The sequence below is a fragment of the Pagrus pagrus genome (genome assembly GCF_965226575.1).
Source record: "Pagrus pagrus genome assembly, chromosome: 2".
NCBI lineage: Eukaryota > Metazoa > Chordata > Actinopteri > Spariformes > Sparidae > Pagrus > Pagrus pagrus.
Window position 1 is genome coordinate 249,332 of NC_140186.1, and position 13,481 is coordinate 262,812.

Sequence of the window (13,481 nt, forward strand, 5' to 3'; positions counted from 1 at the left end):
AAGACGGAGGACATGGAGGGGCGAATGAGACGGTGCAATGTTCGTATCGTGGGAGTGGCGGAGGAGCCTGGCTCCTGCTCCACTGCTTCAATCTCTAAGCTACTGAAGGAAGTTCTGCGTTTGGATAAGGATATTCTGGTTGATCGTTCTCACAGAGGACTTGCACCGAGAAAGCCCAATGGAAAACCCCGGGTCATTGTCGCCAAGCTGCATTATTATCAGGACTGCATCGATGTACTGCGCTGAGCCAGAGAGGGAGGCCCACTTCGGTACAAGGGAGACCCAGTGGCTATATTTCCAGACTACACCACGAGCGTCGCTAAGGCCCGGGCTGCGTTCAACAATGTCAGGAACCTACTCCGAGGTCAACAAGAGATCCGCTATGGGATTATGTTCCCAGCTCGACTCCGCATCTCCTACAACGGAGATAACAAAGACTTCCTGTACCCGGAGAAGGCGATGGCCTACGCTAAGACTATTATCCCGGCAGCGGAAGTTGCGAAGTGAAGGCAGTGAGGTTTTGTTCTCAACTCCTTGCTTTTGGATAAATACTAGAGTGTGGACGGTATTATAATCCCACTCAAGGACCATTTACTTATTTACTTCTTTACTTGTATATTTTTGTGAATAATGTTAATTTTCATTTACATATGTGCTTATGCATGTAATCCCAGACCGATTGCTTAAAAATGAATGAGTTGGCAAGATCATTTGCCAGTACATTACATGTCGTGGCTCTCACACCCGAACTTGATTTGTTTTTTGGTTATTTTCTTTGACTTAAAGATCAATATACAGATGATCCCTCTGTTAAGTGGCACCTATGGATATCTCTGTTCAGATACATGTATATAGGTACATGCCTAGAGATATTTATTTATTTATTATTTACATTTTTTCAATATATGTTTATTTTTTTTTTTCTTAATTACTTACTCTTATCTATTTAATTTTAATTTTAATTTTATTACACAAGACATTGCTCCACGGGCACTAATAGTCGTTTAAAGACTTGTTGCGCTTTTACTCCAATGAGTACAAGGTTGGGCAGGAGCCAGCCTACTTGACACTAAGTTGTTCCCCATTACCATCACTTAATGTGTGGTTGTGTTTATGAAGGGTATTGTAGCTGCTGTGTTCAGTTAGGTGGCAGGGGTCTATTGCTTAAAACAGAGTTTGACCTCCTCTCAACGCACCAAGCAGAGAACCTCATTTTAAAGTCCAGACATAGTGCATATGAGCATGGAGAAAAGGCAGGGAAGATTTTAGCACATCAGTTGCGTCAGAAGACTGCCAATCAGTATATAACTGAGATAAGTGATGAAAATGATTTAAAACATAGAGAACATCAGGAAATAAATTCTTGTTTTTTTTCAATATTATTCCTGCCTCTACCTCTGAATCACCAGAGAATGTGTCCGCATTAGATGAGTTCTTTTGCAATTTAGATGCTCCCAGAATAGATCCTGAGCTAGCCAAGATGCTAGAGGATGATTTCTCCGCCAAAGAGGTCACAGAGGTGATTGGGAAGATACAAAGTGGCAAATCTCCGGGGCCTGATGGCTATCCATCAGAGTTTTTTAAGACAATTTCAGTAACGCTTGCCCCTCTCCTCTTATCAGTCTTCAAGGAATCACTCTCTTCAAATTCACTCCCTCCAACAATGTGAGAGGCAATCATGTCCCTTATTTTAAATAAAGATAAAAATCCCCTTCACTGTAGTTCATATCATCCGATTTCCCTTTTAAATACAGATGTAAAGCTCTTGGCCCAACATCTTGAGGTAGCTCTTCCTTGGATTATTTCAGCTGATCAGACAGGCTTCATGAAAAACCGATATTCATTTTTTAATATTAGATGCCTTCTTAATATCCTTTATAGTCCCTCTCTATCTGACACTCCAGAGATTTTACTATCTCTCGATGCTGAAAAAGCTTTTGACAGAGTGGAGTGGGACTACCTTTTTTACACTCTTAAAAAATTTGGCCTTGGTCCAAAATTTGTGTCCTGGATTAAAGCTCTTTACTCCTCTCCGATGGCAGCAGTACGTACCAACAATAACCTCTCTCCCTACTTTAAACTGCAAAGAGACACCAGACAAGGCTGCCCAATGTCTCCGCTCTTATTTGCAATTGCCATAGAACCGCTAGCATTAGCTATTCGATAGGATATTGATATCAAGGGAATCGATAGAGGGGGATTACAGTGTAAAGTATCGCTTTATGCAGATGATTTGCTGCTGTATATTTCAGATCCTTTGTTAAGTCTCCCTAAACTGCTGGGCACATTGAAACATTTTGGCAAAATATCAGGTTATAAAATAAATCTTCAAAAAAGTGAATTAATGCCGATCAACGTATCTGCAGAAAATATAGAGTAGATAGATTTAATACTCCTAGATCCCACTTCTTTAGATATCTACAATTGCGAAATTTTATAGCCTCACATTCCAGCTGCTTCCCCTTATATCCCCGTGTAACTTTGTTAGACTCCATCTTCAAGCTGGGGAAAAACTTAAAGCAGATTATAGGTAAGATATATGGCCTTCTCAATCTATTTGACTTGTCAACTTTAGATTATCTCAAACACAAATGGGAAGAGGATTTAAATTAACAGATCCCAGATACAGTATGGCAGAAAGTTATTAGGAGGATTCACACATCATCTATTTGTCAAAGGCATACAGTTGTACAATTTAAGATTCCACCGACTCCACTGGTCAAAGGTTAGGCTGTCCAAAATTAGACCGGAGTTAAACCCTTCCTGCGATAGATGCAAGCAAACTCATGCAACTCTATTACACACATTTTGGACATGTCCAAAACTACACCACTTCTGGCAGTCAATTTTTAATACTCTCTCTAAAATATTAATGGAGCCGATAGTTCCATCCCCTCTTACTGCTCTATTTGGTGTCACTCCGCAGGCTATGAATTTAAGTAATTCTAAGTCCAGTGTGGTGGCCTTTTGTACACCACTGGCCAGACGTCTAATTCTGTTCAGATGGTGAGACCCTCTTCCTCCTTCATATTCCCACTGGATTAGAGAGACTATGCAACATCTGAAGCTAGAAAAAATAGGATACTCTCTCCAAGTGTCTGTTTTGAAATTGTATACAACCTGGCAGCCTTTCTTGGCTTTTGTGGATCAAATGGAAGCAGAGAATGTAACCCTGTAATACATGTGAACCCCTTACTGGTATTGTCACATATGTTCTTTCTGTCTCTGCTATATGTGTCTACATATGACTCACCTTATCAACAAGTACACAATATGACTGTCTTTGATGTAGCGGTATAGGTCTGGTGGGTGGCGGGTGGTGACTAGGGATTAGTTACTGTTTGTATTATGCTTGTATTTTATATTTGATGAAAATCTCAAATAAAAAGACATTGTTAAAAAAAAAGAAAATCATGGGAGGGCAAGTGCAAACTAGAAATACAGGCTATACATCTAAAAATGTGACAAAACCAAGAAGTTACTACTGTGACTGCTACTGTTAGCAGGAACAGCAATGTTCACAACAGCAAAGTCACAATAAACTCAATATCTGGAAGAAGTTTAAGATATGTGGCAAGATAAACAGCTTACACAGACAGCTGACATATTAGATTATTCTGAACTCTCATTAACAAGCAGTTAGCTTAACAAGCACAAATGGGCGCTTTTCTGAAATATGACTCATATTTAAGCACGTTGAATGAGTGGAAGGCGACTTGCCCCCACAAGGAAGTTATGTTAATGGATTTATAACTCACAAAGGTTCAAGTCGCTCCACTGTCGCGTCTCATCTATGTGCGTGGTGGATCTCTCTCTCTCTCTCTCTCTCTCTCTCTCTCTGTCTCTCTCTCTGTCTCTGACTCTCTCTCTCTCTACCTCTCTGTCTCTGACTCTCTCTCTCTCTCTCTCTCTCTCTCCCCTCTGTGAGAGACAGACGGAGAGTCGCAGCGGACAGAGAAGTGGCTCAACACACACAGCACCGTATTACAAGGAAATGCGTACGGTAGATAACCGTGGCGTTTTTATACCGCCATTTTTTTACATCCCTATGCTCAACACACAAAAAGGGCACTTTTTAATACGAGGCAAAAAGGGCAGGGGCTCAAGCACCCCTTGGGCCCTATGTGTGCACGTGCCTGCTCAGTAGAGTCAGTAGAGTCTCAGTTGTAGAGTCAGTAGTCAGTAGAGTCTCAGTAGAGTTAGTAGTCAGTAGAGTCTCAGTAGTCAGTAGAGTCTCAGTAGAGTCTCAGTTGTAGAGTCAGTAGAGTCTCAGTAGAGTCTTAGTAGAGTTAGTAGAGTCTCAGTAGAGTCAGTAGTCAGTAGAGTCTTAGAAGAGTCAGTAGAGTTTCAGTAGAGTCAGTAGTCAGTAGAGTCTTAGTAGAGTTAGTAGAGTCTCAGTAGAGTCAGTAGTCAGTAGAGTCTTAGAAGAGTCAGTAGAGTTTCAGTAGAGTCAGTAGTCAGTAGAGTCTCAGTAGAGTCTCAGTTGTAGAGTCAGTAGAGTCTCAGTAGAGTCAGTAGTCAGTAGAGTCTTAGTAGAGTCAGTAGAGTCTCAGTAGAGTCAGTAGTCAGTAGAGTCAGTAGAGTCTCAGTAGAGTCTCAGTTGTAGAGTCAGTAGAGTCTCAGTTGTTGAGTCAGTAGAGTCTCAGTTGTAGAGTCAGTAGAGTCTTAGTAGAGTCTTAGTAGTCAGTAGAGTCTCAGTAGTCTTAGTAGAGTCAGTAGAGTCTTAATAGAGTCTCAGTAGAGTCAGTAGAGTCTCAGTAGTCTTAGTAGAGTCAGTAGAGTCTTAATAGAGTCTCAGTAGAGTCAGTAGAGTCTCAGTTGTTGAGTCAGTAGAGTCTCAGTTGTAGAGTCAGTAGAGTCTTAGTAGAGTCTTAGTAGTCAGTAGAGTCTCAGTAGTCTTAGTAGAGTCAGTAGAGTCTTAATAGAGTCTCAGTAGAGTCAGTAGAGTCTCAGTAGAGTCAGTAGTCAGTAGAGTCTCAGTAGTCTTAGTAGAGTCAGTAGAGTCTTAATAGAGTCTCAGTAGAGTCAGTAGAGTCTCAGTAGAGTCAGTAGTCAGTAGAGTCTTAGTAGAGTCTCAGTTGTAGAGTCAGTAGAGTCTTAGTAGAGTCAGTAGTCAGTAGAGTCTCAGTAGAGTCAGTAGTCAGTAGAGTCAGTAGAGTCAGTAGAGTCTTAGTAGAGTCAGTAGAGTCTTAGTAGAGTCTTAGTAGAGTCAGTAGTCAGTAGAGTCTTAGTAGAGTCTCAGTTGTAGAGTCAGTAGAGTCTTAGTAGAGTCAGTAGAGTCTTAGTAGAGTCTTAGTAGAGTCAGTAGTCAGTAGAGTCTTAGTAGAGTCTCAGTTGTAGAGTCTAGTAGAGTCTCAGTTGTAGAGTCTAGTAGAGTCTTAGTAGAGTCAAACAGCTGATGAGCCCTAAATGTCTTGATGGACCCACACCTCCACACAGTCATGTGCAGATCATTCCAGTATTTTCCTGTTTAAACAGAAGTCAAACATTTATTAAGAGTCCATGAAGCACGAAAAATGAAGAATATTGTGTGTTTCTATCTCTGAGGTTTGAACTGTTGATGTTTTTACTTTGTTCTGACATCTAAAGTCTAAACAACTGACATCAAACAGAAAACAAACAGTGACAATAATCTTCAGCTTCCCGTCCAAACATCACAGAATAATAACTACTCATTAAACCCAACTGTGAGTTTCTATCAGAAGTAGTTTGATTTCCAGGAGGTACTTGAACCTATCAGTGGAAAACATAGCTTTAAATTGGTCATTATTGTATGACGTCACTCTAATATTCCCCACTGTTAGTTCCATATAGATTGTTTTAGAAATTCCAACTTCTCCCACTGCCCCTGAAGGCATCCTCGTCCAACCAGTCAGTCCCTGTGTGGAGCAGTGCGCATGCGCTATACTCGCGGAAGAAGCCATGTTAAAGTTGTGTTGACAGCGTCTGTTAGTGTCTGTGAGTCCGGTTCGGCCCGGCTCAGTCTGAGTCACAGAGTCCGGCTCAGTTCGGTCTGAACAGCCGGGGAGATGAGCTGCTGTCCGGACATCTCCCGCCGGAACCCGCAGGACGACTTCCAGCTGATCCAGCGCGTCGGCAGCGGCACGTATGGTGACGTCTACAAGGTACGTCACAGCCTGTGTACCGAGGCTGTGTTAGCTTAGCAGCAGGCTAGCTGTGTGACGCTTCATGTGTTTGACAGACAGCCTGTCTCACCTGTCGCCAGGTGTGTCTGCTCCTCCTCTCACGTTGTGTTTTGTGCGCGTTCACTCCCGCGTCACATGACTGTGAGGTGTTTCTCTGCTCCAGCTCTAAAAAAAAAATTTAATTAATAAAAAAATAAAGTTAAGTGTCTGTGTGTGTGTGTGTGTGTGTGTGTGTGTGTGTGTGTGTGTGTGCGTATCCGTATCAGTGTGCAGGTAAGTGGAGGAGATGATGTCAGGTGTTGGCAGCTTCTCTTCTTCTGTGGCAACACTAACATATCTTGCTGCATCTGCAGCAGTGGCTATATATACATATATATATATACATATATATATATACACATATATATATATATTTCATATATGTTCATATATAAACCTACTGTGTCAACTGAGTCTGCAGCTCGTCATCAGATTGTCTGAGCTTTTCCACCTGTCTCTCTCTCTCAATTTCAATTTCAATAGCTTTATTGGCATGACAAGGCAGTGCTTATATTGCCAAAGCATATAACAATAAAATAATATTAATAAAAATAATAATAATAAAAATAAACAGATGATTAATGACAGTCAATCGCAAAATATAAACATAACAATAAAATATAAGCAACTTAACAATTGAGACATTTATCAATCTACACACAGAAAAGGAAAAAAAGAAGAAAATCATTGTGATCACAACATATTTACAATATTTACAGGAGCAGAGTTTGGAGCTTCTCTCTCTCTCTCTCTCTCTCTCTCTCAAATTCAAATTCAAATGAGCTTTATTGGCATGAAAGTCTCAACAATTTTGCCAAAGCATCAAAACACAATATACAGTCAAAGTAAAAGATTACAGAATAAATAATACATATATAATTAATAATAATAATAGTAATAGTAATAACAATAGTTATAATAATAGTAATAATAATAGTAATAATAATAGTAATAACAATTATAATACTAATAGTAATAATAATACTACTAATAATAAAACAAATAAATTAATAAAGAAAAGAAGAAAAAAAAATTAATTAATCAATGTGTGTGTGTGTCAGTGTGCAGGTAAGTGGAGGAGATCATGTCAGGTGTTGGCAGCTTCTCTTCTTCTGTGGCAGCACTAACGTCTCTTGCTGCGTCTGCAGCAGTGGCTCTTTTCTCTCCCAGCAGATGATGTATTTGTTCTGTGTCTGAGAGTTTGTGTAAATGTGTGGTTGTGTGTGTGATGTTGTTGTAGAGTTGTGTTCTGATGTCTGTGTGTGTCACAGTGCAGCAGGAAGTGTCTGTGTGGACCGAGCCGACACAGCCGCTCCTCTCTGGGCAGCCACGTCTGTCTGTGCCGGCCGCTCTCCAGGGCCCGGCTGTGGCTGCTGAGTCTGTACGTAGTCAACGTTCTCCTCAGTCTCGGGTCGGTACCAGAGCTCAGGTGTTCTGCCATGGAGTATTGTCTGTTTAGGGCCAAATGAGTTTGCTTTGGGTTTTGGTTGTTGATGTCCAATAGTCGATGTAATTGTCTTTTTCTTTTGCTATAATTTGGTGGGGCCGGATCGTGTGAGGGCGGTCTTGGTGCCCGGTGCTGTTGGAGCTGAGCCTCTGGACCAGCTGGCTGAGGGGACTCCTGTCTTTGCTCTCCTCTTGGCATTGTAGGGCTTTGTAGTGGTATGACCCGGGCTCGCTGGCTTTGAGGTGTTGGTAGAATTTTAAAGCTCTTTTTTGGATCCAACAGGGGGAATTGGCCTAATTCAGCTCTGCCTCCGTTGTTGGGGGTGTTCCTGTGGACTCTGAGGATCTTCTGCAGATCTCTGTGTGCCGGCTGTCCATTGGGTGTTTGTCCCATTTTTCAAGGTCTTGGTTCATGAGAGGGCCCCACACTTCACTACCATACAATATAATTGGTTCGATTATGGACTGAAATATGTTGATCCAGATGTGGACAGGTGTGTCCATGTTTGAGGTTTTTTTTATTGTCCAGAAAGCTCTTCTGTCCTTGTCTCGCAGGTCTTTAATGGCCAGGTTGAAGTTTCCCGTGGATGTGATGTTTAGTCCTAAATATGTGTAGCTGTGTGTGTTCTGTGTCCGTAGAGTCCAGGTGGAACCAGTGTTGGTTTCTGGCTCTTAGGTCGTTTCTGGAAGACCATGACCTTTGTCTTCTCCAGGTTGACGGTCAGGGCCCAGGTCTGACAGAACTTCTGCAGGTGGTCTAGTTGCTTTTGTAGAGCCTCTTTGATGGAGCGAGCAGTATGAGGTCATCTGCAAATAGTAAGCGTTTGACTTCTCTGTCAGAGAGGGTGAGACCAGGGATATCGGACTCTTCCAGGGATTAGGCCAGTTCATGGATGTAGACGTTGAACAGGGTGGGGCTCAGACTGCAGCCCTGCTTCACGCCTCTACTTTGGGCGAAGAAGTCTGTTTCCATGGTTCCAATTTTTACAGCACATTTATTATTTATGTACATTGTTTTGATGATGTCGTAGATTTTTCCTCCAATACCTTTTTCTAATAATTTCAGAAACAGACCATGATGACAAATTGAGTCGAATGCTTTCTTGAAGTCTACAAAACAAGAGAAGATTGTTTTTGTTCTGGTGGACGTGTTTCTGGACGAGGGTGTGGAGGGTGTAGATGTGGTCGCTGGTTCTGTGTTCTGGTGTAAAACCAGTCTGACTCTTGCTCAGGACATTGTGCTCACTGAGGAAGTTTTGCAGTCGGCTGTTCAGGATGCTGCAGAATAACTTCCCCAGGTTGCTGCTGACACAGACGCCTCTGTAGTCGTCTGGCTCGTATTTGTTTCCACTTTTAAAGATCGGAGTGACGATCCCTCGGCTCCAGGTGTCAGGAAAATGTCCAATGTTCAAAATCAGATTAAATAATTTCAATATGGCAGTTTTGATTTTATGGCTGCTAAACTGAGGCATTTCATTCAAGATGCCATCAGGCCACTTGCCTTCCCTGGCTGCAGGGCCTGGATCTCAGCCAGCAGCTCCCCTTCACTGATTTAAAGTCTAAAGGATTCTGGTCGTCTTTAACGATTGATTCAAGGGTTTCTAGTTTGTTGATCAGATTATTTTGGGCTGAATCCAGTGTGGTTGCACTGTATAGATTTTTAAATTGGTTTTTCCATATTTCCCCGTTTTGGATAGCCAATTCTTCCTTGTGTGATTTGTTGAATGAATGCCATTTTTTCCAAAAGTTATTTGAGTCAATGGACTCTTCAGTTTCTTTAAGTTGGTGCTGTTCATGCTGCTCCTTTTTAGCTCTCAGTGTTTTCCTGTATGATTTCAGTGTTTCCCAGCACTGGAGGCGGAGCTCATGATTGTCAGGCTGTCGGTGTTTTTCATTGGATAGTTTCCTGAGTGTTTATCTCAGACACCTGCAGTCAGAGTCAAACCACTTTTCAGTAGTTGAGTTTGAACTGTGATGCTGAGATTTTTTCAGATTGGATATAGATGCTGTGCTGTCAAATATGTGGTTAATGTCCCGAACAGCCTGGTTCAGGCCGTCACTACTGTGGGGATATGAGGTGGTGATAAAATGGTCTAACTGGTATTGGATTGTTGGATGACCGATTGCTTTCTGGTAGTCATCCTTGCTATTACTTGTCCATCTATAGGGTTGTTTGGAGCAGTTGAGTTTGCTGGGCTCTGCTACGTGGGGGTCAGTTGGTGTCTTCCTAATGTACAGGGTGATTTGCTCTCTCTCTCCACCCGTCTCTCTCTCCACCCGTCTCTCTCTCTCCACCCGTCTCTCTCTCTCTCCACCCGTCTCTCTCTCCACCCGTCTCTCTCTCTCCACCCGTCTCTCTCTCCACCCGTCTCTCTCTCTCCACCCGTCTCTCTCTCCACCCGTCTCTCTCTCTCCACCCGTCTCTCTCTCCACCCGTCTCTCTCTCCACCCGTCTCTCTCTCTCTCCACCCGTCTCTCTCTCCACCCGTCTCTCTCTCTCCACCCGTCTCTCTCTCCACCCGTCTCTCTCCCCACCCGTCTCTCTCTCCACCCGTCTCTCTCTCTCCACCCGTCTCTCTCTCTCTCCACCCGTCTCTCTCTCCACCCGTCTCTCTCTCTCCACCCGTCTCTCTCTCTCTCCACCCGTCTCTCTCTCCACCCGTCTCTCTCTCCACCCGTCTCTCTCTCTCCACCTGTCTCTCTCTCCACCCGTCTCTCTCTCCCCACCCGTCTCTCTCTCCACCCGTCTCTCTCTCTCTCCACCCGTCTCTCTCTCTCCACCCGTCTCTCTCCCCACCCGTCTCTCTCTCCACCCGTCTCTCTCTCTCTCCACCCGTCTCTCTCTCCACCCATCTCTCTCTCTCCACCCGTCTCTCTCTCTCCACCCGTCTCTCTCTCCACCCATCTCTCTCTCTCCACCCGTCTCTCTCTCTCTCCACCCGTCTCTCTCTCCACCCGTCTCTCTCTCTCCACCCGTCTCTCTCTCCACCCGTCTCTCTCTCCACCCGTCTCTCTCTCTCTCCACCCGTCTCTCTCTCCACCCGTCTCTCTCTCTCCACCCGTCTCTCTCTCCACCCGTCTCTCTCTCCACCCGTCTCTCTCTCTCTCCACCCGTCTCTCTCTCTCCACCCGTCTCTCTCTCCACCCGTCTCTCTCTCTCCACCCGTCTCTCTCTCCACCCGTCTCTCTCTCTCTCCACCCGTCTCTCTCTCCACCCGTCTCTCTCTCTCTCTCCACCCGTCTCTCTCCCCACCCGTCTCTCTCTCTCCACCCGTCTCTCTCTCCACCCGTCTCTCTCTCTCTCCACCCGTCTCTCTCTCTCCACCCGTCTCTCTCTCCACCCGTCTCTCTCTCTCTCCACCTGTCTCTCTCTCCACCCGTCTCTCTCTCTCCACCCGTCTCTCTCTCCACCCGTCTCTCTCTCTCTCCACCCGTCTCTCTCTCCACCCGTCTCTCTCTCTCCACCCGTCTCTCTCTCCACCCGTCTCTCTCTCTCCACCCGTCTCTCTCTCCACCCGTCTCTCTCTCTCCACCCGTCTCTCTCTCTCTCCACCCGTCTCTCTCTCTCCACCCGTCTCTCTCTCTCCACCCGTCTCTCTCTCCACCCGTCTCTCTCTCTCTCCACCCGTCTCTCTCTCCACCCGTCTCTCTCTCTCCACCCATCTCTCTCTCTCCACCCGTCTCTCTCTCTCCACCCGTCTCTCTCTCTCTCCACCTGTCTCTCTCTCCACCCGTCTCTCTCTCTCCACCCGTCTCTCTCCCCACCCGTCTCTCTCTCCACCCGTCTCTCTCTCTCCACCCGTCTCTCTCCCCACCCGTCTCTCTCTCCACCCGTCTCTCTCTCTCCACCCATTTCTCTCTCTCTCCACCCGTCTCTCTCTCCACCCGTCTCTCTCTCTCCACCCGTCTCTCTCTCTCTCCACCCGTCTCTCTCTCCACCCGTCTCTCTCTCTCCACCTGTCTCTCTCTCCACCCGTCTCTCTCTCCCCACCCGTCTCTCTCTCCACCCGTCTCTCTCTCTCTCCACCCGTCTCTCTCTCTCCACCCGTCTCTCTCCCCACCCGTCTCTCTCTCCACCCGTCTCTCTCTCTCTCCACCCGTCTCTCTCTCCACCCATCTCTCTCTCTCCACCCGTCTCTCTCTCTCTCCGTGGAGGTTGGTGCTTTGTTTTTGTGTCATGCTTTTCCTTTCTTTGTTTTTCTTTATTGTGGTGCTGTATCTGCCGGTACATGCTCGGACCAAGCACAGAGATCTGCCAATGAATTTTCTGTTTGGCCCGGCTAAACTGGCTATTTGGCTCATGAGGCCTAACGGAAGGGCTGCTGGACCCTGAGTTACTGTTCAAGGGGCTGCTGGACCCTGAGTTACTGTTCAAGGGGCTGCTGGACCCTGAGTTACTGTTCAAGGGGCTGCTGGACCCTGAGTTACTGTTGTACTGTAGTTCTTGTATCGTGCTGTGATGAATACATCTATAGACATGTTTTAAAGTGAAACTCTCACCAAAATGAAACCTAATAAATAAAGGTGGTTAAAAGTCAAAGTCTCTCTCTCTCTCTCTCTCTTTCTTTCTCTCTCTCTCTCTCTCTCCACCTGTCTGTCTGTCTGTGTCTCTCTCCACCCATCAGGATGAGGTCTGTCACGTATCCTTGGCGTCCTGGTGACTGTGGCCTCATGGGAAATCTCAGGTGACTCATGGAGTCAAAACTCAACGTGACGGCAGAAAAAATGAAAGTTTGTCCATTAAGTTGATCAATAATTCAAAGCGTCCTGCTGCTTCCTGTAACACGACCCCCTCCTCCCCCTCCTCCCCCCTGGAGTCTCCCACCTTGACCTTGACTTCTCTGATTGCCTATCAGGACACTGATTACTGATTGTTGTCCTAATCAATCATCCTGCTGATCATTTTCTCAGTGAATTGACTGATTGATCTGATCTGAAGGAGTGAATGTTAGTTGACCAATCACATGCAGGGTCTCATGACTATCTCACCATCGTCATTACAACAGAAGCATAAAACTGCAGATTAAGGACAAACATGCAGACGTAATGTGCTGCTCACACTCCTTTGTTGATTTGTTTGTTGATTTGTTTGATTGTTTATTTGATTGATTTAAACGTCAACGTTCTGAGTGAAGCTGTTGGTTACAGACTCTTTCCTGGAAACACTGACCCAAACATCAAAACGTTCCTCCTCAGTGTTAGAAGTGGTTCCACAGGGAACCCTTTATATTATGTTCCGCTCTGATCCTTTAATCTGGGAACAGTTTCTTATAGTGTGACATTTATTCATGTGACTCAAGAGAAGCTGTCATGATGTGAGACGGGACGACGATGATGAGATTTAAAGAGCTGCGACATGATGAAGAGCTGCTGAATGTTAAACATGTCAGAGATCAGCTGCTGCTGCAAGAGTGCAGCGCTGCAGAGACGTGAGGAGGAGGAGAGGATGAGGAGGAGGAGGAGAGGAGGGGAGGAGAAGAGGAGGAGGAGAGGGGGAGGAGAGGAGGAGGGGGAGGAGAGGAGGGGAGGGGAGGAGAAGAGGAGGAGGGGAGGAGGAGAGGGGGAGAGGATGAGGAGGAGAGGAGGAGGAGGAGAGGAGAAGAGAAGGAGGGGGGAGAAGAGGAGGAGGAGAGGGAGGAGGAGGAGAGGGGGAGGATGAGGAGAGTAGGAGGAGGAAGGGACGGAGAGGAGGGGAGGAGAGGAGAAGGAGGGGGGGAGAAGAGGAGGAGGAGAGGAGGGGGAGGAGAAGAGGAGGAGAGGAGGAGGAGGAGAAGAGGAGAGGAGGAGGAGGGGAGGAGAAGGAAGGAACGGAGAGGAGGGGAGGAGAGGAGAAGGAGGGGGAGGAGAAGA

At 45.5% G+C, this 13,481-nt stretch overlaps 1 protein-coding gene across 1 annotated transcript in view; it reads left to right on the forward strand.

Annotated features, from left to right (window-relative positions):
• Nucleotides 1-5,930: 5,930 nt before the first annotated feature.
• The window catches only part of LOC311264691 (mitogen-activated protein kinase kinase kinase kinase 3-like), a 70,612-nt gene continuing 63,061 nt past the window's right edge, over nucleotides 5,931-13,481 (forward strand). The window contains exon 1 of the mRNA XM_084365777.1: nucleotides 5,931-6,125. Within this exon, the coding sequence (XP_084221903.1) occupies nucleotides 6,030-6,125 (96 nt within the window). The 5' untranslated portion in view covers nucleotides 5,931-6,029. The remainder of the gene's footprint in view (nucleotides 6,126-13,481) is intronic.